The following is a 24825-nucleotide window of genomic DNA, read 5'->3' as shown; positions in this document are numbered from 1 at the left end:
CCATCTGGTTGGGACCCTCTAAAAGGCAGCCCTCCCTATCCCTCCCACAAGCACCCACTGGGTCCCTCCTTCTGCAAATGTCCTTTGGGCCCACTGGGCAGGGGGCAGCAGGCCTTGCCATATGAGATCTGGGCCCAGGGCTTCCTCCTCAGTCTGGCCCTCAGGTACCTGGCCCAAGCATGCCTCCTAGCTGGGTGCCCCTGCCTCTCACTCTGGAACCTGGGCTCCCGTGTAGGCTAGAAGGTCCGTGATGACCTCAGTGGGGACTGGAGGCCACTGCTCTGGGCAGGGCCTGCCATGGGCACCAGGCATCTGACAGTTAGTGGGTAGATGCTGGGCTCCTGTGGGGCTGGGCAGGAGACACCTCTACCCGGCAGGGTCCGGGCGCTAGCCAAGACCTGGCTCCTCCCAGCTGTGCACCTTCCTGCCTGGGCTGCAGCCCCAAGCACCCCAGGAAAGAGCATCTCCACCTTGACCACTCCTGGTCAAGCACCCCCATGCTCCCTGCCCGCCAGGCCCTTGGCTAGGCCTCTGAGGGACACCATCCAAGGTGGCTTGTGTGAGAAGACTAGTCTGGCTCTCCCAAAAGACTGATTCTCCTTGGGGCACCTGGGTGGCTCAGTGGGTTAAGCCTCTGCCATCAGCTTAGGTCATGGTCTCAGGGTCCTGGGATCAAGCCCCGCACCGGGCTATCTGCTCGGCGAGGAGCCTGCTTCCCCCCACCCCCCCTGTCTGCTTGTGATCTCTCTTTCTCTCTGTTAAATAAATAAAAAATCTTAAAAAAAAAAAAAAAAAAAAAAGAAGAAGACTGATTCTCCTTTGCACTCTGAGAACCCAGGGCCCACCAGGAGAGTGCCCAGCCCAGGGGGCAGGGGAATGGGTTCTGGAAAGGTGAAAAGAGTACAGATGTCTGAGAGGTACTCAGGCTCCTTTGAGGTCCTCCTGGAAGTGTAGGGCTCCAGCCCTTCTGCCCCTCCCCATTCATGCCAGGTTGAGGAAGTTTGGGGTCACAGTGGCTCTTCCTCTCACCCTGTGCTTATTTCACATGAGGTATGGTCTGTGACTGAGCCTTTCTCTGGGGTAGGGGGTCATGAGACAGGCTATGACAGGCAAAGGGCGAGGTCAGGCCCCAAAGAGAGAGTGTGTTCAGCTTCATGAGAAGGGGCCAACTTGGACCAATGGAGAGTGGGGTGAGGGGCCAGGAGGCTGGTGAGGGGGTGGAGGAAATGCCGAGAGCGTGCACCAAGCCCTCTACAGAGGCCAGAGGCCAGAGGGCACAGGTCTGGGTACCTCTCTCTGTGCCGAGTCCTTTAGGTCTTGGGTGGACACCGGCCTCCCCTCCAGGTCAGTGCAGCTGCAGGTGTCCCTCCCGAATTGCTCAGCCAGGTCTGCCAGGACTGGACTGTCCCATGGCTCCTTGTTCTCTCCCTTGTTCTTTGGTCCGAGTCCTGGACTGAAGGCTTGTGTCATACCCACCCACCTCCACTCCTATGTTGAAAGCTAATTCTCAGGGCAGTAGTATTTGCGGGGGGGGGGTATCTTTTGGAGGTGATTAGATAATAAGAGTGCAGCCCTCATGAATGGGATTAGTGCCTTTATAAGAGACCCCGGAGACCCCTCTCACCCCTTCCCCGATGTGAGGACGGCGAGACAGCAGCCACCTATGAACCAGGAATCGGGCGCTCGCCAGACACTGAACCTGCCAGCGCTTTGACCTTGGACTTCCCAGCCTCCAGAACTGTGAGAAATAAATTAAAACAACTTCTTCTATTTGAGTACAGTTGATACGCCATGTTACATGAGTTTCAGGTGTACAACACAGTGACTCGGCTTCTGGTTATGCTTTACCCCAAGTGTAGCTTCCTTCTGTCTCATGCTATATCATGGACTATATTCCCTATGATGCATGAGAAACAAATTTCTGTTGTTTATAAGCCATTTAGTCTGTGGTTCTCTGTTACAGGCTGAGACAGCTACCTTCCCAGACTGCGGGAACTCACCATCTTGGGCTGCCTCTTCCGTACCTCCTTGGAGACCTCTGTCTTGGCCCACCTCGTCCTCCACATCCTTAGGTCCCCTGATCAGTCACACTCTTGACCTTCTCTCCAGAGCACCCTCTCTGAACGGTGAATTTCCTACTTTTAGCATCTTCTGAATAGACTATTTCCCAAATCATCAAATTACTGCAACAAATCACTACAAACTTTTTGGCTGAAATTAACGCATTCTGAAGGCCCAAAGTCAAAAATTAGAAGTTCACTGTGCCAAAATTGAGGTGTGGGAAAGGTCACTCTCCCTCCAGATGTTTTAGGTGATTGTTCTCGCCTCTTCCAGCTTTTGCTGGCTGCTGGCATTTGTTGGCTTTTGGCCCCTCTGCTCCAACCTGCCTGTCTTCACATCCCCTTCTCTATGTGTGTGATCTCACTTGCCTCTAAGGAGCACACTTGTGATGACATGCACGGCCCATCTGGATAATCTGGGATGACCTCCTCCTGTCCAAATCCCAACTCATTTTTTTTAAAAAGATTTTATTTATTTATTTGACAGACACAGATCACAAGTAGGCAGAGAGGCAGGCAGAGAGGGAGGAGGAAGCAGGCTCCCCGCCCAGCAGAGAGCCAGGACCCTGGGATTATGACCTGAGTGGAAGGTAGAAGCTTTAACCCACTGAGCCATGCAGGCACACCCAAATCCCAACTCATTTAAAAAGTCCAATAAGAAGAGGCAAAGACAAGACAAAAAAAAAGAAAAAGAAGAAAATGAACGGAAAGACCAATAATTAGTTTTGAATATTTGCCTTCTACTATTAAAATACTGGTGAGCTGTGAGAATAATTTTCTTCTTCTCATAGAAAGTTGAAAACCGAATGCACTGTGTCAGATATGAATCTGGAATTAGAAAGCTGTCAGTCTTCAAGAAAGGAAAAAATCTGGGCTATACCAAGATTTGTTTTGTTTGCTTTTGAAGAGTAATGTACACATTTAATTTATACACTTTGAAAATCAGACATTAGTACACTAACCATTAAGACATTTTAAAAAAGTAGTAAAAAAGAAACAAAGCAATCTTTTAGGGTGCCTGGATGGCTCAGGTCATGATCTCAGCGTCCTGGGGTCCTGGGATCGCCCTGGGATCCAGTCCCACGTTGGGTTCTCTGCTCATTAGGAAGTCTGCTTCTTCCTCTCACTCTCCCTCTGTGCTCTCCCTCTCTCTCAAATGAATAAATAAAGTCTTAAAAAAAAGAAAAAAAGCAATCCTGGCTGAACAGCAGCCTGGACGTTTTGAAAAGTGCGCCCTCTGTCAGCCAGACGTAGCATGAAGCTGAGCTTGAATCCCTGGCTGGGGTCACAACAAACATGGCACGTGCATAGCCTTAAGCCTCAGGAAAAGGATGCAAAGGAATGAGTGAAGTGTCCCGAGTAAAGGTTTAGGAAAGGAACCATAAAATAAATGCAAAACAAACAAACAAACAAACAAACAAAAAAACCCCACAAAAAACATGACCAGAACAAGAACATGGAGAGCAGAAATTAAGGAAATAGAAACAAAGATAGAAAAGGAATATCAAAGCCAAACGCTGAGGTCCCCTGGGCATTAAGCAGTGCTCTTTGCTCAATGCTATCCAGAAACAGGGGGCTGTAATGAATGAATGAAGAAAGCAGCAGGGTAGGGGTCAAGGGCAGTGAGCCTGCCCTAACATCCTGCCTAATCTTGACCAAGAGGACCAAACGAAAATTCTGCCAAGTATTTTGGTGGAGGTGCTGGTCACTGGGTTTCCATTCTCTATTTGGCAGAGGTGGAGCAGATGCCCGGTGTGCAAAAAATATGAGTCTCTAGGGTACAAGCCTCTCTAGCCTCCAGCCTCTCTCCATTCATTCATTTTCCCATTAAATCCTGACACATCGCAGTGCAGGAGACACTAATCATTAGTCTTATTTTACAGATATGGAAACAGGCTGGAAAAGGTGAAAAACAGCTGATGGTTCTCTGTCCATATCCCTCCCTACACTCCCCACCCTCCCCCGCAGTGCTGGGCAGGCAACAGGCTGCTCTGTAAGCAGGTCACATTCGCCAAGGCTCCGGGTCACACCGGCAAAGGTGGCTGGAGATGCTGACTGGGCAGGGCGGCTTCGCCCACCCAGACAGGCCGTCCTGCTGAGCCAAGACGGTCCACCCGCCCCATCCCCTCAGGAGCCTCCGTCTCCACAGGGGCTGCAATAAGTGGCTGGAGCAAATGCCAAAAGGGCGAGTGATCTTGAAGCGGCCTCAGTTTCCCCATCTGCAAAACGGGGCCGGTTGCCCGCAGTTCTCCGGTTGCGGTTTCCAGGGACCCACTCGGAGGTGCTCCCCCTGAACCACCGGCCGTCACCTGCAGCTGCAAACTACCGGGGGTGAGGGGTGGGAGGGTTCCAAGCCCCCAGCCCGGCCCCGCTTCCCCCTTCCAGGGGGGCAGCCCTGAAAAAGCAAAGTCGCTTCAGCAGCACCCCCTTCTTCCACCCCCCGGGCCACCTGCTCCCCCGAAGCTGTTGTCCTTGCCTTCCGCGCCCGCCTCCACCGGCATGCCCAGGTCCCTGTTAGGGTCCAACTTTGCGGTCTCGGGTGCTGCGATGTCCGCGCGACGGTGGACCGCGGCGACCGTCGCACTGAAAACCGTCGTCGGGTGGAAAGTGTAGGCGGCGGAGAGTCGGCGGGGCGCTCGGAAGGGAACCTGGAAGAGGAATGCGACTGCAACGCGGGATCCACCCGACGCAAGCCCCGCCCCTCCCCGTCAGGCTCCGCCCACCACGCCCGGAGCTCTGTCCCCAAGGCAGCCCAGCTATCGCGCTCTCTCCGGCGAGCCCAGCTCTGTCCCCGCCCCGCCGTCAGACTCCGCCCCTCCCTGCCCACATCCTGACGGGTCTTTGGATCTCCGCCTACTATCCGAGCCCCGCTCCTTTCCGGGCCTCCGGGAGGGGCCATCCGGGACTGCCCGCCGCGAAGCCTAGGTGCTGGGGACCCGGGCCCTCAGCTACGGCGAGCAAGCCCGGCAGAGGGGCGGGGCAGCCTGACAGCTCCACTCTGCCCATCGGGCTGCTGGACACCTACTGGTCAGCGAGCCAGCGCCTCCGCGTGGTTGAAATCTGAGACACGTGGTCTCTAAGGCCCCTAGAGTGTATGGAAAATTTTATGGTTCGGGACACAGAAGAAACGGTGCAGCGGCGCGGGAGGGCAGAAAGAGCCCTAGTCGCAGGCACCACGTGTGGTCCGGCGTTTCCGCCGCCCTCCTGGACCTCCTGGACCCAGTGCTGTGACCCTTTTTGTGACACCCTTCAGGATTCAATCTCTTGCATGAGGTGGAAGTTAATAAACACATTCTGGACGACGCTGGGACCCAAAGTCCTCACGATGAGTTCCTGCGTTCGGCCCCGGGTCACCACTGAGAAGGGTTATAACTCATGTTCAGAAGCCGGGCATTTAGCGACTCCCAGACATCCCAGAGTGGGTTTCTTTGGCTCTCACGGGTGCGTGGAAACCGGGCGCCTGGGATGCACGCTCAGTTCCTCCGGGGATGTTCTTCCCCGCTCGGCGTCACTGTCACCCCTAGCAACCCTCCAACGACGGAGACCCGCCCCTTTAAGGGAAGTCTGATTCCCGGCCGTCTTCGTTTTGCGCGCCCGCCCGCGGCGCCGGCGAAGCGAACATGGCCCAGGCTGCACGGGCGCTGTGGCCGGTCGGGCACGCTCTGGCCTGGAGGCTGGGCGGTCGCCTTCCGTCGGGACTCCCAGCGCAGAGTCGGGCCGGCTTCGCGGGAGCGGCGGGAGGCCCGGGCCCCGCGGCCACAGCCCGAAAGGGCAGCCCGCGGCTGCTGGGGGCGGCGGCGCTGGCCCTGGGGGGCGTCCTGGGGCTGTACCACACGGCGCGGTGGCACCTGCGCGCCCAGGACCTCCGCGCCCAGCGCTCTGCGGCGCAGGTAAGCACGAGACGCTCCAAACCGCGGGTACGGGTGCTGCGGTCTGCGCCGAACTTGGGGACTTCTGGCGGGGTAAGGTATCACCTCTTCTGTCCGTTCGTGACCTTGGGCAAGTGACTCGGATTTAAATATGAGCACTTAGCGTCCTCATCTGTGCAATGGGGTCGCCACTGTTGTCTGCCAACTATAATTGTTGTCTTCGTCGTAAAGTCATTTTCTAACGTGTTTTTAGACTTTTTAATGGAAAGATTTGGAGATTACAGGAAAGGGAAAGCAAGCCTCCTTCATTACTTTCTAAACATTTTGTCGTTTGGAAAGTAATAAACATTCCCTAAACCTTCCCACCATCTTCAGATCATAAGGTTATGCATTTGTTTATTAGTTTCAGTATTTTTAGGGACCCGATAACCCTTAGATTCCAGGCCCTGAGATGGAGAGGTGCAGGGAGGTGTCCCTTAGCTGGGCTGTGCGAGTGCCCCTTTCCTGGGCTCAGGGAAACAGGGTGGTAGGAGAGAGTGGAGTTCTTTGTATCTCTCTGCCCACCCGATGTGGTCCAGCCTCAGTGTCCCATCTGAACAGTGAGGGAGGGGGCTGCTGCTCTGGCTTTTAATATGCAGTGAGCGTCCCTAGGGCTCATTCATCTGCTGAATATGCAGATCCAGGCCCTCCCTGCCTTGGAGATTTGAGGTTGATCCCACTCTGGCAAAGGCTGGTCTCCAGTCCCTCACCCAGAGGGTCCCTTGGGTTGAGGGAGTTTGGGTGGGCACTCCAAGTTGAAACAATTGCTCTGCATCTTGGGCCGGCGGGTGTGTGTGTGTGTGAGTGTGTGTGTGTGAGATGTCCTCTTGGGCCAGGAGGGAGAGGAGAGGGGTCTGTCTGATATTGATGGGAGACCAGAAGATTCATCCTACCTGTACTTCCTTCCTGAGGAGGGTGCTGTATGGGCACTTGAGGATGGACTGTCCACTGCCCAGGTCTGCTCCCTACCTCCCTGTGTCTCCCTTTCTCTCTGCCGCCTACCCCCATTCTTCCTGCTGTTCTCAGCCTCCTCCTAGAAGTTTCCCTTGGGAGAAGTTTGCTTGGGGGTGGGGCTTGGGCACCAGGCCTCAGAAGCCCCTCCCTCTGCTCCCCGCCCAGCTCACCCTGTCCAGCCGCCTGCAGCTGACCCTCTACCAGTACAAAACGTGTCCCTTCTGCAGCAAGGTCCGTGCCTTCCTCGACTTCCACGCCCTGCCCTACCAGGTGGTAGAAGTGAACCCCGTGCGCAGGGCCGAGATCAAGTTCTCTTCCTACAGGAAGGTGCCCATCCTGCTGGCCCAGGAAGGAGAGAGTTTGGTGAGCCTCAGGGAGCAACCCCCCACAGCCTGGGCTGTCCTGGAGTACCCCCTAGGCAGGCCCTGCTCTGCAACTCTGGAACAGTGTGGTCTCTTTGGACCTTGCTGTGGGTTATTAACCAGCTGGGCCCAAGGGAGGTGGAGTGTCCCAGAGCTCAACTGTGTGAACTCTGAAATCAGGGTGCTCTGGGCTCAAGGTGGGGCTCTGCCGCTCACTGGTTACATGACTTGGGGCCAGTCACTTAGCCTCTCTGGGTTTGCTTCTTCATTAATCAACAGAAGGCCATACTCTCAGGTGGTAGCAAATGCTTGGCCAGTACTTGGCTCCTAGCTTATAGCTTCTAGAGCCCATCCTGCCCCTCAGTGCCTGGGAGGCCAGGCAGGTGAGTGGTCAGGGCCCAGACTTTAGGTCCTCCCCACACCCTCCTTCCCATTAGCCACACTTGGGCCTCTCCTACTCAGGATGGGCCTGGGCAGTGGTGGGTGGGGGGGCGAGGAGGATGGTGGAACTATCCCTGTGGGGCAGGGAAAGCTCCATGGGCTCCATTTTTGGGAATGAACCCCCAGGGATGGACAAACAATACCGGGGTTCCCCTGGACCAGTTTCCTGGAATGCCTGCGTGTTTATTTTAAAAGAGTCCTGGTGATCCTGCTGGTGGCTCCAGGACCCACTCCCCCAATTTAACCCAACCTCTCATCCTCCAGCAACAACTGAATGATTCCTCTGTCATCATCAGCGCTCTCAAGACCTACCTGGTGTCCGGGTAAGGAGCCCCTCAGAGGCCGGGGCTGGCATTGCATTTTGTCCCTTTTATCTCCCAGGAGGCCTCATCCGGGTTCCTCCAGGGGAGCAGGGTAGGCATTCTACTCTGAGCCAGCGCCCCCAGCTCTGCACGTCTCCCTCTGTCAGGGAGATGCTTCTGTATTAGCCCCAAGGCCCTCTTGCTGCAGGACCCCCTCTGGCTCCCAGAAGAGGGCGGAAAGCTTTGGGGGTTGGTCCAGGTTCCCCTCCGGCGCCGGCTTCAGTCCGGGTAGATCTCCACGCTGAGCAGGCAATGACCTGGCCTCCGAGAGGAAGAACTGGTTGGGATGAGACTCTGGCTGTTTCCCAAAGGCAGCCCCTGGAAGACATCGTCACCTACTATCCACCCATGAAGGCTGTGAATGACCAGGGGAAGGAGGTGACGGAATTCTGTAACAAGTATTGGCTCATGCTGGATGAGAAGGAGGCCCAGCGCATGTATGGTGGGAAGGAGGCCAGGACGTAAGTGAGGCGGGGGCAGGGTCTTCTGGAGGTGGGATGAGGGGGGACAGGCTGAGTGAGACACTGAGATGGGGGAGCAGGGGAGGAGACCAGGAGGACTGGGGCCATGGCCAGGGCTAAGTCTCCTTCTGGAAATCCTGCTTTGGCCTCGGCTTCCCATCCATACACTGCGCGGTCTAGACAGTGCACCTGCTCTCGCGCCTCCCAGGCCCCGGCTTTGGCAGCTCACCCGGCCTGCCCTCTGTACCCCCGCCCACCCCGGCCTTTCACACAGGGAGGAGATGAAGTGGCGGCAGTGGGCGGATGACTGGCTGGTGCACCTGATCTCCCCCAACGTGTACCGCACTCCTGCCGAGGCCCTGGCCTCTTTCGACTACATCGTCAGGGAGGGCAAGTTCGGGGCAGTGGAGGGTGCTGTGGCCAAGTACTTGGGTGCGGCGGCCATGTACCTCATCAGCAAGCGGCTCAAGAGCAGGTGATGGGGCTTGCGTGTGTGCCTGGGGGGCCTGCTGTCCCCGAGCCCCTAGTCTATGCCATGCTGGGACCCGCAGCCAGAACTCCCAATTGCCTCCGCCTCCCCAGGGGAAGCAGACCGGCCTGGGGGTCTGCTCTGTGCCTCCTTCTGTTGCTTTCTCTGGGGTTGGGTCTCTTGGGTCCTCCTTTGGTCATGGCCTCCCTGACTGGGGCGGATGAGAACTGATTTTTGCCTTAGGGGAGTGGCCCTGGCCCCCTAGCCTTCCCGTTTTCCCCACCTGGGCCGAGGGTTGGAGTTTCCCTGATGAACTCCCCCTTCCTCACCAGGCACCATCTTCAAGATGACGTTCGTGAGGACCTCTATGAGGCTGCCAACAAGTGGGTGGCAGCCGTGGGCAAAGACCGGCCCTTCATGGGGGGCCAGAAGCCGAACCTGGCTGATCTGGTGAGTCTGGTGGTGACAGGGGGTTCCCAGACCAGAGGGGCCTGTCTGGGCAGAGGAAGCCCACATGGAGGCAATACCTAGTCTCACAGCTCTCCTGCTCTGGAGGCACCTGGCTCCATCCAAGGAACTCTCTTGCTTCACATCAATGACAGGTTCAGGGGAGGGTCTGGCTTCAGGCCCTGCTGGATCCAGGGACCCAAGTGGTATTACCAGGGCTCCGCCTCACCTCTTGCATCTCAACCCCTTGGAGCTGCTTGTACCCACCAAAAGTCCTGGGACAGTGTCTTGTTGGCCTGGCTTGAGTGCCAAGCCCCGAAGCAGTCCTTCAAGCCGGGATGGAATATGTTGATTGCCAGATCTGGATCTTAGAGCTGGCTGGTGGGGTCCCCTCTCCTCAGATCTTAGGACCTGAGAGTGGGGCAGGACATTTTCCCAAAGGAAATTCTAGAGGTGGGGTTTGTTGCCCAGAGAGGGGGAGTAGATGCACGGCAGACAAAACCTACAGAAATCCCCCACATTTCACTTCGAGTACCATGTGCAAAATTGGCCATTTAGTGAGCCCTCTCAGAGAGGGGAGGTGACGGGCCCCAGGGCGCACAGCTGGTGGAGGGCAGATGTGGACATCCCTCTGTCGCCTCCCCCAGGCAGTGTATGGCGTGCTGCGCGTGATGGAGGGCCTGGAGGCTTTTGACGACCTGATGTGTCACACCCGCATCAAGCCCTGGTACCTGCGGATGGAGAAAGCCATTGCTGAGGCCCCCCAGTGACCTGAGTGTCCCGGAGTGGTGGGACACAGCAGAAGACGCCGGCTGCCGGGGACCAGGACCACTGGGTCAGCGACTGATGCTGTGCGCTGGGTGGGGGATGGGATCTTTGTGCCTCTCGCCCTCCCCCCGCCCCTCCAGCTCCCTGGCTTCTAGCACGGAGCACCTGCTGCAGCCCTGGGACGCTGGGGGACAAAAGCCAGCCTTGATATCTGCCCACAGTCCCCTGAGGGGCACAGAAGGCTGCCCCTCAGGCCCAGGTCGCCGACCCGCCCTGACCCCCTGTCCTGGGCCTCCCTGCGCTTCAGCTGTTCTCTGGGACTTTCTGTGGCCTGCTGTGTCCGCACCTTGGGGTGGGAATCGGCTCAGGCTCCTGCCCTGGACTGGGGAAGGAGGAATAGTCCGGTTTACAAAGGATTTCATCTCTGGCTCCTCCTGGTCCCGGCTCTTCCCAGGTGCCCCTGGGACTGTGTGTCACGTTCGCAATAAAGAAAAGGTTTGCTGCTCGGTTCGTGGTGCTGTGGTGGGGCGTGGAGGGTGCCGTGTGGGACTGCTGGTGAGCAAGGCTTCAGACTGAGGCCCCGCCCCGCCCTGGTGGTAACTAGTTTGTCCCGTGCTGACTGGGTGTGGGGCCTGGGGAGAAGGACTTGGCAGGCTTTGTGTCCCAGGGACACTGGGACACCACCACAGGATAGGCAGCGGGGAAGCCTGAGATGTCCCAGGACGCAGGCCCACTTGTGTCCCTCACTGGCTGTGGGACTCTGGGCCGTGATGCTCCTCTCTGAGCCTCCGCATCTTCCTCTGTGAAATGGGCATAATGATAGCCTCCACCTCAAGGGGAGAGCGTGAGGGTTTGAGCATGAGATGCGGGTCAAGTATGGAGAAGGACTCCCAGCTCAGAGCAGGGGCTGGACTGGCTCCAGTCCTGCTCCTGGGCCAGGGGAACAGGGTTCCCAGAACCTCAGGACCCCTGAAGCAGGTGGGCACCCGGGCTTCAGTCCCAGGCCTGGGGATGGAGACTCTGGGACAGGGAAAAGCCAGCTCTGGGAGTGAGGCAGGGGCTATGAGTGGAGCTGTCCTGAGCAGAGCACTGAGGGTCGGGGGTCCCATTCCCCCGGCTCCCTTAGATGGCCTCCAGAGGCCCAGCAGGTGGCCAGTGGGCTGAACTCTCCTCGCCGGGCTCTCTCATTCCCCCAGACCTCTCCAGAGTCTTAAAATATTACTTCATTTTTTTTAAGACATAAAAATAATTCATGCTCCCTGTGATGGCAAGCATTCAAATAAGGTAGAGGCCTGGTGAGCACTCTGGAGGCCAACAGCCTAACATTTGGAAGCAGCGGCCTCAGTTTCTCCCGTAGAGCCAGCCCGTTACCTGCTTGTTCTCGTTCCCATCACCGGCTTCTGTCCGTGCTGGCTCATTCCTCCGGAGACACATGGGTGAGCCATAGCCCAGCGGCCCGGCCAGGGGGAGCACCAGCGTGTCCAGAATGCAGTCCCCCTGAATGAGGCCTCAAGTCCTGGTCCCAAAGCCTCCCTCAGCAGGATAGGAACTGAGCCACAGGCCACTCCGGGCCCCTGGAGCAAAGGCCTTTCAGGACTTAAGACCTGATGGCAGGAGAAACGAAGACCGCCACTTCCAAACGTTAGGCTCCTCCTGCCCAGCCCAGCGACTGTGGCTCTCAGCCCCTGGCCTTCCCCTCTGAGGCCTGGTCTGGCTAAGGAGGTCAGGTGCAGGCCAGGCCCCAGCTCCCAGCCACCTACTTTCTCTCTGTGTTCACAGGCTGAGGTTTTCTTCTGTCTCTGCATTTTGCAGAGGAAGAGCTGTTGGTGGCTGAGCCATGCCAGGGGACAGGGACCTGACTCCTGACTGGGGCTTTTTCTCTTGGGCTGTTGCAGGCAGAAAGGCACCCAGCCGCACCCTCATCCCCCTCCTCCACTGAATGGTCACTGTGATGAAAAGCCCAAGGACTGTGCTAGCTAGACCTGCTCCCAGGTCTGGGGCTGGAGAATGGCTAGTCAACCCAAGGCCACCATGGGACACCGACTGAGTGTGCTTCCCCCTCCTCCATCCCAGGGGACAACCCTGCCCCAGTTTCCCCCAAATGTTGTTGGGCCAGCCCCTGGGTGTATTTTCCCATAACCACTAGAGGGCAGTAGGGACCGCGAAACAAGGCCTCATGTTGCCACCTTGTGACCAACTTCAGTATTGCAGCTTGTCTGGACAATCTTTGATCTTTAGGGACTCTAATTGCCCATCAGTAAAATGGGTTTAGCAGGTAAGGGTCCGAAAATGGGCAGGCAGGAAAAGCCACACCTCTCGGCTGAAAGGCAAGAACCTCTGCCCCATTTTTGGGCATGCTCAGATAAGGGCATGTGCCTGTGGCCTTGATGACAGCAGAAGGCAGGAGGTGAGAACCACGCCAATACCTTCTGTGACCTTGGGCAAGCCCTATCTTTGCTCATCCCTGGGCAAGCTCTTGGAAGTCAGATAACCTTAGTGGGTTGGTGTGGTCGGTGATGGAAAGACGTGCAGAGTCGATGTGCACGGTTGACATGTGATGGGTGTCTTATGCAGCTGGTGGGGTCTGCTGTCCTCAGAACACACTCCCTGCTCTGTTCCCAACCAGGCTCCCAGAGCTCATGGTCAAGAGCTCCAAGAAGCAAAAAGACAGCAGTTGTGAGAACAGCGAGAGCCTTCTTCTGCCCTGGGAGTCAGGGAGGTCTCCCTGGGGAGGGCAAGACAAAGCTGGGGCTTCAAGAATTGGGAAGATACTGGTTTGCTTTTTTCTGTTTGTTAGATTGTTAAATTTTAAAGCTTCACTTTGATTATGCCAATAATTATTTATTGTGCATGAATAAAACTTTCAGATAAGCAAAAAGATGATGCCAATTACTTACAGCCTCACCAACCTAGAGATACGACCACTTAAAGGTTTTTGGAGTACAACCTTGCAGATTCTTTTTTATGCAGATTATAGTGCATATATGTATTTTTAAAAAAATGTTTGTTTTATTTATTTGAGAGAGAGAGAGAATACAAGCAGGGACAGAGAGGGAAAAGCAAGCTCTCCACTAAGCAGAGAGCCTCCCTCTCCCCCTGCTCATGCTCTGTCTCTCAAATAAATAAATAAAATATTTTTAAGAGATTTTATTTATTTATTTGATGGAGAGAGACACAGTGAGAGAGGGAACACAAGCAGGGGAAGTGGGAGAGGGAGAAGCAGGCTTCCTGCTGAGCAGGGAGCCCGATGTGGGGCTCGATCCCAGGACCCTGGGATCATGACCTGAGCCAAAGGCAGACGCTTAATGACTGAGCCACCCAGGCACCTGTAAATAAATAAAATTAAATTAAAAATCCCAACACAATCACAATCCCTTGTAAGAGGGAGGGATGATTCCAGAGGAGAAGATGAGAAGCAGTGGCTGGGAGGGTTTGAGAAAGGTCCCAGAAATACTAATACCTCCAGAACCCAGAGGGGCAAGGAGATGGCCTCTCCTCAGGGGCCTCTGGAAGGAACCAGCCCAGAGGACACCTTGATCTCAGCTCAATGAAACTGAATTTGGACCTCCAGCCTCTAGCACTGGAAGGGAATAGTTATGTCTTAAGATACCACGTTTGTGGGTGCCTGGGTGGCTCAGTTGGTTAAGCAACTGCCTTCCACTCAGGTCATGATCCTGGAGTCCTAGGATCCAGTCCCACATTGGGCTCCCTGCTCAGCAGGGAGTCTGCTTCTCCCACTGACCTCTCTCTTCTCATGCTCTCTCTCTTTCTCTCTCATTCTCTCTCTCTCTCTCAAATTAAAAAAAAAAAAAGATATCACGTTTGTGGGACAGCAGTCATAGGACACCAACACACATGACTGAAGCCAGTGTGCTTGGGGAAGAGAATCCGAGACAGGAGTCTAGTGACCTCTGGTGAGTCCTTTGTTCTGTCAGTTTCCTCCTCTGGGCTGGGCTCTTTGGTACAGAGGGGGTGCCCCATCCTGGCCAGCAAGGGCGGGGCCAGCCCCCTCTCTCCTCAGCATCCACAAGTGCTGTGGGGAGATAAGGGGCCCTGTGGATGGGCCACAGCAAATGGCCAAAAGAAATGGCTGGTGGCTGCCCCGGCCAGCCGCTGTTCCAGGAAACTGCCAGCAGGTGGCCCAGGTCTGTCCCACCCCCTCAGGGACAGGCCTCTGGCCCTCTCTGTCCTCAGTTTACTGATCCTGGGTTCTTGCCTGGCCTACCCCCTTGTAGCTGGCCCTGGCCAGTCCTTGTAGCTGGTGTGACCGGTCCTTGCTGGTTTGCTTCAGTTTCCTTGTCAGCACTGGAGGGCAGGGACCAAGGTTCACGGCTAGGCCTTTGGGCCCCACACACAGGGGCTCCCCATTCCCTTCCCCTACATTCCAATCTGCTCAGACCAGTGAGATCAGGACCAGCGGAGGGGGAGGAGGGGGGTGCCTAAGGGGCAGCTGGGAGCCAAGGTTGAGAACATGGCTTCAGAGTCAACAAAGCTGATTTGAATCTCAGTTCAACATTTACCTAGCCTTTGTACGAACCCAGACAAGTGCCTTCCCTGCTGAGCCCATCAGGAAGGTACTGTGCCCGTCTTGAGGAGGCTCAGAGAGGCAGATTTGCCCAGAATCACACAGCCAGGTGCCAGGATTCAAGCACAGGCCTGCCCAACGCTTCCCAGGCTCTTTGTGGCCTCCCAGCCCAGGAGAGTAGCCAGGCACCAGGTGCCTCCTGCCCGGGGCAAGGCAAAAAGCTCCTACTCCCAGGTGAAAGTCCTCATGGGTGGGTGGAAGCCTGGTCCCTGTCTCCTGGGCCTCCTGGTGGGCAGCACCAACAAAGCCCAGGGGTCTGCTGATCTGCATTTCAGGCCCTGACACCTACTCACAGTGAGGCCCTGGGCAAGTCACTTCCCCCGCCCCCCCACCTCAGTTTCCTCACCTGAAAAATGGGGTCATGGTGGCAGGAGCCCATCCTTCATCTTCTGAGGGCTAAGCTAAGTTTCGTGTGTGCAGTGCCCCAGCCGGTGGCCTCAGGATTAGAGATGGAAGGGCCTAGCTTCAGGAAAGAGACACAAAGAGGATTTGCCTGATCGTGCAGCACAAAGGGCTCCCCCACCCCAAATCCCAGGTTGGAGACCCCCAGCGTGCACAAGCTTCCTCAAACTGGAGGCTAGAATGACAAGCACGGACAGTGAAATTCCTGTGTGTTCGCAATCCTGGCTGGGGGAAGGGGAGCCGGTTTTTAAGGACCAGTCCTTTCCATTTCCTGTGTCATTTCAACGTTTTAAAAAACTTACTATTTTTTTTTAAAGATTTTATTTATTTATTTGGCAGAGAGAGAGAAATCACAAGTAGGCAGAGAGACAGGCAGAGAGAGAAGGGAAGCAGGCTCCCCGCTGAGCAGAGAGCCCGATTCGGAACTCAATCCCAGAACCCCGAGATCATGACCTGAGCCAAAGGCAGAGGCTTAACCCACTGAGCTACCCAGGCACCCAAACTTACTATTTTTTAAATTTGAGTATAGTGGATACACAGTTATATTTCATTCCAACTTTTTAAAAAATAATTTATGCCTCACATTTTTTTTTTAATTTTATTTGAGAGAGAGTGTGCACATGGGAGTGGGGGAGGGACAAGCAGACCCACGCTGAGCTCAGAGCCCGATGTAGGGCTCGATCTCACATCCCTGAGACCATGACCTGAACTGAAATCAAGAACTGGATGCTTAACAGACCGAGCTACGCAGGCACCCCACATTCTTCTTCTTATAAAGATTTTATTTTTAAGGGGTGCCTGGGTAGCTCAGTCGTTAAGCATCTGCCTTCGCTCTGGTCATGATTCCAGGGTCCTGGGACCCTGCTCAGCGGGAAGCCTGCTTCTCCCTCTCCCATTCCCCCTGCTTGTGTTCCCCCGTTTGCTGTCTCTCTCTCTGTCAAATAAATAAATAAAATCTTTTTTAAAAAAATCTTTTTTTTTTTAAAGATTTTATTTATTTGTTTGACAGAGAGATCACAAGTAGGCAGAGAGGCAGGCAGAGAGAGAGAGAGGGGGAAGCAGTCTCCCCGCACAGCAGAGAGCCCGATGCGGGGCTCGATCCCAGGACCCCCGGATCATGACCTGAGCTGAAGGCAAAGGCTTTAACCCACTGAGCCACCCAGGTGCCCCAAAGATTTTATTTTTAAGTGATCTTAACACCCAATGAACTCACTACCCCAAGATCCAGAGTCATAGGCTGCATAGCCCCAACCAGCCAGGTGCCCTTCATTCCCACTAACAGTCCTCCCAGGCAAGTCTTCTTTTCTTTGTCTAATGGACAAAGCGGCTCAGAGAGGTGGTGTGAGTTGCCCAAGGCCACACCTCAGCCGCGCTGGGGCAGGGACTTCCAGTGTCCCTGCGTCTATCCACAGAAAGTTAGCCAGGCTTTCTGCAGCTCCCACATCCCCCGTTCCCCAGACTGCGCCAGGCTCCCCCGGCCCCAACCTCACAGGAGGAGGCTGGATGCCATCTGCAAAGACCTATGTGCCTGAGAGGAGCCTCCCGCCCCGCAAAGTGCCCGCTAATCACCAACCCCAACTGGGGCAGAGGCTCCTCTCAGCCAAGGTGAAGGAATCGCGGAGCTAACCAGGTATGAAAGCACAGACGTAGTGACCTAACCAATATGAAATTACTACCTTATAGTTCTGGAGGTCGGAAGCCTCACGTGCATCTTACTAGGCTAAAATCAAGGTGTCAGCAGTGCTGTGTTCCTCCTGGAGACTCTCGGTGGAGAATCCATTCATCTCTTCCAGCATCTAGGGGCCACCCACATTCCTTGACTTGTGGCCTCCTCCTCCCATCTACAAAGCCAGTGACCTCAGGCTGAGCCCTTCCCGTGCTTTCTGCTTGGCTCTCCTTGCTCGGTCTCCCCCGATGATTGACCCATGTGATTTTTCCTAGGGCCCATCGGGATAATCCAGGATAATCTCCCTATTTTAAGGTCAGCTGGTTAGCAAGCTTCGTTGCCCTGTTGCCCTGTGCCGTGTAACCTAATTCACAGGTTCTGGGGATTAGGACAGGGACATCTTTGGGAGGGGGCATAACTCTGCCTGCGGTACTACGGGACGGTTGGGAGAGTAGGCTCGGGGTAAAGGGGTCTACTTGGCAAGCCCTGATCATTGGGAAATGGTTTCTGCCTGTTACCCTGGCAATGAACAGCTCAAGCAGGTGGCGTGTTAGTTTCCAGGGTGGGGGGAGGCGGGGGTGGTGGCCCAGGAGGCCATTAACAAATCACCATAAACTTAGGTGACCCTGAAAGACAAAATTTCACTCTCATCGTTGAGAGGGCCTGAGTCTGAAATCCAGGTGTTGGTGGCGTTGGGTCTTTCTGGACAATCTGAGGGAGAAACTTCTTGCCACTCCCTTTGGTTTGGGTGGCCCCCTGCAATCCCTGGCGTTTCTTGGCCCTGTGGTCACATGGCCTTTCCTGTCTCTCTCTTCTGGGCATGTCAGTCCAAAGTCCCCTGTTCTAGGACACCACCTATTGGACTTGGGGCTCACAGTAATCCAGTATGACCTCACTTTAACTTGATTACCTCTGCAAAAGCCTCTTTCCAAGTGGAGCCCACATTCTGAGGTTCCCAGAGAACATGAATTTTGAGGGGACGCTCTTTGACCCAGCACAAGTGGTATACGTACCAGTTTCAAACTGAGCACACTTCTGGGTCTCCCCACAGCTTCTGAGTGCCACAGCCCCCTGATGGGTTCCCCAAGCTGCTTCCTACTACCGCCTGGCTGCCCTGACCCATGGTATTTGGGGCCATCAGGGGACAGAGTGTAGACAGTTAATGAAAAGGCACCCCACACTGTTGTTAAGTGCTGGAGAGACACTGCAAATGCATCTGCTGTCCCAAAGGCCTCACTCTCTTCTGGGGAGACAGGCAGAAAGCAAATCAAGAATGCAGGTTGGGGGTGCCTGGGTGGCTCAGTCGGTTGGGCGTCTGCCTTCGGCTCAGTTCATGATCCCAGGATCCTGAGACGGAGCCCCACCATGGGGCTCCTTGCTCCGCGGGGAGCCTGCTTCTCCATCTCTCTGGCCCTCCCTGGACTCATGCACTCTTGCTCTCTCAAGTAAATAAAATCTTTAAAAACAAAAAAAGAATGACCGGCGGGGCCCTGTAACATCCCTAAGTGTGCATGTGCCCTGGTGAGGCTGGGGAGGGCAGCCCGGGAACCGATGGCGCGTGCAGCGTGCAGCCTCCACAAAGGTTTTACCGACCAGGAGGGATCAGCTCCGCCCAAGACAGACTCAATCAGAGAAGGGCTGAGTTGGGCTCTGGTGACCTGGGTAGAGCACCCCAAATCCTACAGATACTAACTCAGGAGGGAGTGCCTCTGAGAAGCCCAGATGGGCTAGCTTTCTCATTTTCTCGGATGACAAATGTGGATTCATCTTCCCCCGTGCAAACGCTTCCTCCCCCATCACCTAAGCCCGTATCAGAAAGATCATGGCTCTGTCCACCGCTTTGAAACAACTTTATTAGAAGGCTGTTTTAAATGACAACGTCCAATTCTTTCTTAATTTGCTTTTTCACAAATTCCAGTTATCGCTAGATTTATATATAACAATAATTTTTGCATTGATCTTTGCGTCTTATTTGAATTGTCCTCACCAGGCCATTCTGGTGGAATGGAAGTGCGACCGCAAGTCGCAGGCTGACCAGCGTGCTGAGTAGGGGTGGCAGTGGCTGGGGGGGCGGTGGGGAGAGGGGTCCCGGGAGGGAGCCTGCTGCACAGGCAGGGCGGGATACTGGCCGCCCTCTCCTGGGGCCCCCACCCCAAACTCACAGTGATAGGCCCCTCAGCGCCTTATCATTCGAAAGGATGAAATGAAGGGATCCTCCCAGCCCAAGAAATGATTTGGACTTCCATCTTCAATGGAACTGAAATTTCTGCCACTCTTCCTGCCCCTTCTCGAACCCTCAGATCCTAAGGCTTCCTGGGTGCGAGCCCTGTCCCAACTTGCCCAAGGTCATCTCCCCTTGACCAGGGCCCCTCCCCACCTGACCTTTTATCTGTCGCCAGTTCCGTGGAATTTCTTTGGACAGACTTGACGTCAGTGTGGCCAGTAGTGGGAAAGGTCACTCCCATGGGCCCTCCTTCCTCTCCCCACCCAGCCTGGAGGGGGATGGGAAGGTACAATCAACCATGAACATAAATATGAATACAAAATGAACTTGAAAATGACAGGCTATTAATTAAACAAATCTATAAAAATAGGACATAACTCTGTTCAAATAAATATGAAATAAATAGGCTCCAAGCAGTGTGACCCCCTGCGCCAGTGGAATGTGAGGCTGGTCCCACTCTGCCCTGACTGGGATCGGACACGAATTCCCAGGGGCTCAGAAACAGACTTTTTAATGCAGTCGGCCAGGCTCTCTACCCCCTTTGTCTTCCCTGTGGAAGCACAGAATGTACCCATCTGTCCAGCTTGTCCTTCTGAACAAAAACCCTTTGCCCGATGACACCTAGTTAAGGCCTTGAACACCTTTTCCTTCTCTCATCGGGGTGCACAGATGCGGGGCAGCAGCTGCCCCTTCCCGCAGCTCCGGGATGCCTGTTCTGTTCTCATTCCAGAGCGGGGACAGGGAGTTTTGGTTCTGAGCCGGCTCCAGTCCTGACAGAGTCTGGGGCCAGCTCAGAGCACCAAGATATGCCCTGTCAACTGCCCCCACCCCCTGGGAGCAGGAGCAGCAAGGGGTCAGCATGCTCCTTCTGGGAAGCCACGCACCGGGATGCCAGGCGGCCAGCAGAGGTGCTGGGCCCTGTCCCCCGCATGCACACTCACATCCAGGCGCCCGTCTGTCGGGGAGCTCAGAAGCCAACAGCAGGGCTCAGATGAGGGTGAGCACAAAGCCGGACTCCTCCTCCCTCTGGCTGGCACAACCTGGCCAGAGGGGACCCTGCAGGCCAGGAAGCCAGGCCCCCTCGGATCGAGAGGAGAGGAGTGAGCGCTAACATGGGGGAGGGCTGGTGCCCTCCTCCTACCATATTAACACGGCAGCGAGGAAGGAAGCAAGATGGGCACGGGGTGGGTGGCCGGCAGGCCAAAGGGCAGGGCCCGCGGCTGGTGGTCTGGCTGCGCGATGGAAGAACGAAGCCGGCTCTGGGCCCCGCCATCCGGCAGGCACCACTGGAGACGTTGCGTCCCTGCGTGCACATGCCCGTGTCCTGCTGGCCCCTGGGACAGACGTGCCGGCCGGCCAGGGTCAGCAGGACGCAGCTGGTGGGCCTGCCGGGCCCTCCCCAACTCCCTCGTGGGCGCATCCCAGGCTTTTCACAGCTTGGCTTCAGTCCGCTTAGTGTTGGCACATTCACAGAATGGATGGCTGCGCACCCCGGGGCTGCGGGCCCGGGATCCGTGAGTCCGCCCAGCCAGGCGCGGCTGCCCCTGGCCCATCACCGCGACTGCACGCCCAGGGTGATCTTCAGGTTCTCGTAGACCACGTAGCTGATGCTCACGGCTGGGATCACTTTCATGAAGTTGGGGGCCAGGCCCCGGTACAGGCCAAAGGCCCCCTCGGTCCTCAGGATCTGTCTGAAGAGGCTGCTCATGGTCACCTCCGGAGCGCCCTCGATGGAGGCTGTCGTGAGAGACGCACCCATCAGGGCTGGGCCAGCTCCTCCCCAGAGCCCCACCTGCCCTGCCAGGGGAGATGGGCCCCTGGGTACTGGCCCAGAGGGGGCGCTGAACCCAGCTGCCTGCATTACCTTGGGCTTGCATCCGGGTCCTGACCAGGGCCAGTGGGTAGCTGGCCAGCTGGCCGCACGTGCTGGACATGGTGCCGCAGGCCAGGAGCACGAACACGCCAGGGTCCGCGCTGTTGACCGCGTAGCGCTGCAGCCAGGCGTTCTTGAGCGTCTGGAAGGGAAGGGGGGCCGGGCCCGGGGGCCGGGGATGAGCCTGTGAGCTCCGGAAAGAGCTTATGAGGCACAAAAGAGCCACGGGTCTGGGGGTGGGGCACAATCATCGGATCTGCGCAGGGCACATTTCCTTGTCACATGGGATCCTCAAGGCCACTGTAACCTGATTCACTTGGCCTGCCCGCCTTTTGTTTCTGCTGTCACTGGGGATTCCCGGATAGGACAAGGAGCGGGCGCGGCAGGGGCAACACCCCCTTCCCCACCCAGAGAGCCTGACTTCTGTGGTCTGAGGTCTGCTGGGGGCCCAGTGAGCCCTCCTAGCATCGCAGTCTGGTGGTCTGCCCACTTGAGTCTCTGAGGGTGCAGAACCTGGCGGCGGCCGGGGCAGGGGGTGTGGCAGGAGACCCTCACAGCAGAGAACAGAGGGGTCTGCAGCCATCCCCCAGTGTCCAGCAGGGAGTGAGAAGAGGTGGGGGAGGGGGGACAGCTAGGAGGGGTTTCTGAATCCCTGCTACTGGGGCAAGGGGCCTGGGCTCGTTGGGGCCTCACCTCATAGACGGCTAGGTCTATGCCAGCGTAGGGGATGATCCCCAGCATGTTGGGAACGTAGCCTTTGTAGAAGGCGGCCACCCCCTCTCTGGCCAGGATCTTCTTGGCGCAGTCCAGCATGCCCGAGTACTGGCCTGTCTTGCGCAGGGCCATCCGAGTCTTCAGAACCTGGCGGACCGAAAAGGAGCAACAGGAGCGTGAGCACGGCCCCCTCCTCACCCTTAGCCCCATGCGCACTGCCCACTCTAGGACAAAGATGGCCTCACCTCCATCGGGTAGATGCTGCTCTGGGCGATGGCCCCAGCCAAGGACCCAGCCACAAGTCTCTCGTGAATCCTCAGAGCCTCCTGGTCACTCCCCACGAGACGCTTGATCTAGAGCAGAGAGCAAATGAACGGCTCTACCCCAGAGACCAGCACAGCTGCCCCGGTCCCAGGGTTCCTCCCAGAGCCAAGACTTGGTGTCCCTGGCACGTCTGGCTCTGGCCAGAAATAGAAGGAAGTGGCCCACACCGGGGCTGGCAGCAGAGTGGGGACTGGACCCAGCTGCCTGCCTCACTCTGGTGTCCCCTGGGTACAGGGGCTGGCTCCAGCTTCTAAGCCATCAGCAGGGCAGAGACTTCAGGCCAGGGCAGCTCATAAAGCAGCTGACGACAGGAGACTCGCCTGGGGAAGCCGGGTCCTCACCTGCTCATAGGCCATAAATTTGATGGCCGACTCGGGGGCAATTTTGAGGACGTTGATGCCGTTGCCTCGCCAGAGCGATTTGGCTCCACCTTCTCGAATCATCTGCGTGAACCCGCCCACGATGCACATGTTGTTGCTGCGGGAGGCGTGGACCTGGGGAGGGAAGGATTAGTGGTCAGAAAGAACCCCAGAGCCGGGGGGGTGGTGGCCAGTGGTGGCCATCACAGGACAGAGAGCCTCTACTGCAGGCCTGCACACTGGGGTCAGCAGGCAGCTGTCTCCTGTCAGGGTTCTGAAGGGTAAATCGGCACTGGGAGAATCCGACATGGCTACCCTAGGTCTTCACGGTGTACTGCGTGCAGACACTGTGCCAGAAACCCATGCAGCCACTACTTTAAATGCATTTTTTCCAACGGAGCTTTTTTTTTTTGAGATTTTATTTATTTATTTGAGAGAGGGAGAGAGCGAGCGAGCAAGTGAGAGAGAGCACAGGTGGGGTGAGGGGCAGAGGGAGAAGCAGACTCCCCGCTGAGCAGGGAGTCCGATGCGGTACTTGACCCCAGGACCCTCGGATCATGACCTGAGCTGAAGGCAGACGCTTATCCAACCGAGCCACCCAGGCGCCCCTCAACAGAGCTTTTTATTATGGAAAAATTTCAAACACATACAAAAGTGCCGAGTTACATAATGGGCTTTCATGAACCCACAACCAGCTTCACTAATCCTAAAACCACAGATCACTTTCAGGGCCATCCCTGGTACGGTCATCCACCCACGGACTGCTTTGCATCTCCTACCGCATTCCCGGGCATTTGGTGAAGAAAATCCAACCGGGGAGGCAATCTGCTCAAGCCCCTTGGCTTTTACAGAGGAACGAAGTCCCGGCACTGAAGTGACTGGCCCAAGGTCACACAGCTGTGAGGCCAAGACCCCGGTCAGGTCCTATCCTCTAAAGCTCTTCTCCCCAAACCATTCTGCCTCCCCATTTCTGCAAGAGAAGGGAGTTCATGTTTAATAGGCTCAGGAGGGCAAGAGATAGAAGAAAGGATGGCACCTTTTCTTTTTTTTTTTTTTAAAGATTTTATTTATTTATTTTACACAGATCACAAGTAGGCAGAGAGGCGGGCAGAGAGAGAGAGAGAGGAGGAAGCAGGCTCCCTGCTAAGCAGAGAGCCCGATGCGGGGCTCGATCCCAGGGCCCTGAGATCATGACCTGAGCTGAAGGCAGAGGCTTAACCCACTGAGCCACCCAGGTGCCCCTTTTCTTTTCTTTTTTTAAGCAATTTTAGATAGTGGGATGCCTGGGTGGGTCAGTCAGTTAAGCATCTGCCTTCGGCTCTGGCCCTGACCCCAGGATCCTGGGAGAGTCCCGCATGGGGCCCCTTGCTCAAGAGGGAGCCTGCTTCTCCCTCTGCCTGCTGCTCCCCCTGCTTATGCATGCTCTGACAAATAAATAAACAAAATCTTAAAAAAAAAAAAATTTTTTTTTTAGGTAGTCAATCTACAACGCAATCGTGGTTTCTGGAGAACTTAGTGATTCATGACTTCCCTACAAGACCCAGTGCTCACCATCCCAGGAAGAGCGCACCTTTTCCGAACAGGGTTCAGAAACCCCAGCGCTGGCGCACAAGCAACGGACCAAGGCGGGTGACCGGACATGTTTAGGTGACACTGAAGTCCAACAGGGTGTCCTCATGCAGGCCAATTTCGCAAGTCTGTCCCTGACGTGGGCCTAGCTTATCTCTGCCCTGTGGACGTGGAGGTGGGCACCTGGCCAGGGTAAAGGTGTCCGGGCCAGGGGGGGTCCACTCGCACCTACCCTGTGTGCTGCCTACACAAGATATGCCCAAGGAATCAGGTTCCTGCCACCCAGGTTCTTACTGGCCTCACCTGTCCACGTTTCAGCCCCGTGATGTGACCCCTGGCTTTCCGGCCCCAGATACGTCTTACATCTTACATTACATCTGAGCAGTGATCCCAATCCAACTTACTGGGTTAGAAAAGTAGGAGCCCAACAAGCGCAAGACAAAGGAAAAGGAAACCAACCCACTGAGGACCCACGGGGTAGAAGCTGGGTGGTCTGAGGCCTATTTCACTCCGTACCTGCATGAGCACCTTCAGCCTGTCCAGGGGCGCTGTGCAAGTTCTGGATACGGCCCCCGCCCCGCCTCCGGCCACCAGGTGTCTCCACCACATCCCCGTCTGCCTCTCCTCCACTGTGAATTCATCGGGGACCGTCAGATTCTCACCCACATCAAAGATCTGCAAGGAAGACCCGCGGAGATAAAACAGCAGGCTCCTGACACCTGTGGCCAGGCTGCTGGCAGCCAGCCAGGTCTGGAACCTGGCACTGTCCAGAAGAGCTGGCCCCAGGGGCCATGCTGATAGTGACAGTGCCCTGGGGCCCAGGGTGGGGGGCGGGCGGGGACTACATGGAGGTGCTGTGATCCCCGATCTCTGCGTG

The 24825-nt window shown here is 56.1% G+C and overlaps 2 protein-coding genes across 10 annotated transcripts in view; one reads left to right on the top strand and one right to left on the bottom strand.

Moving 5' to 3' along the window:
- Positions 1-5648: 5648 nt before the first annotated feature.
- On the top strand, positions 5649-10742 carry PTGES2 (prostaglandin E synthase 2). The gene is made up of 7 exons (XM_032865963.1): positions 5649-5950; positions 7088-7285; positions 7990-8048; positions 8399-8548; positions 8823-9023; positions 9350-9467; positions 10112-10742. The coding sequence occupies exons 1-7, from the start codon at positions 5681-5683 to the stop codon at positions 10232-10234; spliced, it is 1119 nt and encodes a 372-aa protein (XP_032721854.1). The 5' UTR covers positions 5649-5680; the 3' UTR covers positions 10235-10742.
- Positions 10743-18720: 7978 nt separating this feature from the next.
- Positions 18721-24825, bottom strand: part of SLC25A25 (solute carrier family 25 member 25) — a 34195-nt gene continuing 28090 nt past the window's right edge. For 8 of the 9 annotated variants that reach the window (XM_032865962.1, XM_032865954.1, XM_032865956.1 and 5 more), the window contains 6 exons: positions 24465-24623; positions 22362-22514; positions 21942-22049; positions 21676-21843; positions 20974-21124; positions 18721-20846 (listed from right to left, as the gene is read on the bottom strand). In XM_032865962.1, coding sequence (XP_032721853.1) covers positions 20662-20846; positions 20974-21124; positions 21676-21843; positions 21942-22049; positions 22362-22514; positions 24465-24623 — 924 coding nt within the window. In that variant the 3' untranslated portion in view covers positions 18721-20661. The remainder of the gene's footprint in view (positions 20847-20973; positions 21125-21675; positions 21844-21941; positions 22050-22361; positions 22515-24464; positions 24624-24825) is intronic. The other variant, XM_032865961.1, reaches the window with a different exon arrangement.

The sequence above is a fragment of the Lontra canadensis genome, unplaced genomic scaffold (assembly GCF_010015895.1).
Source record: "Lontra canadensis isolate GAN:19392208 unplaced genomic scaffold, GSC_riverotter_1.0 scaffold30, whole genome shotgun sequence".
Classification (NCBI taxonomy): Eukaryota; Metazoa; Chordata; class Mammalia; order Carnivora; family Mustelidae; genus Lontra; species Lontra canadensis.
The sequence above is the reverse complement of the archived record's forward strand: the minus strand, read 5'-3'. Positions and strand labels throughout refer to the sequence as shown.

Bases quoted from the DNA above. Each gene is read 5' to 3' on its own strand.
- PTGES2 (XM_032865963.1), top strand. From the start codon at position 5,681: ATGGCCCAGGCTGCACGGGCGCTGTGGCCGGTCGGGCACGCTCTGGCC. The intron at 5,951-7,087 runs GTAAGCACGAGA...CTCCCCGCCCAG, and splicing joins CCCAGCGCTCTGCGGCGCAG to CTCACCCTGTCCAGCCGCCT. The intron at 8,049-8,398 runs GTAAGGAGCCCC...TGTTTCCCAAAG, and splicing joins AAGACCTACCTGGTGTCCGG to GCAGCCCCTGGAAGACATCG.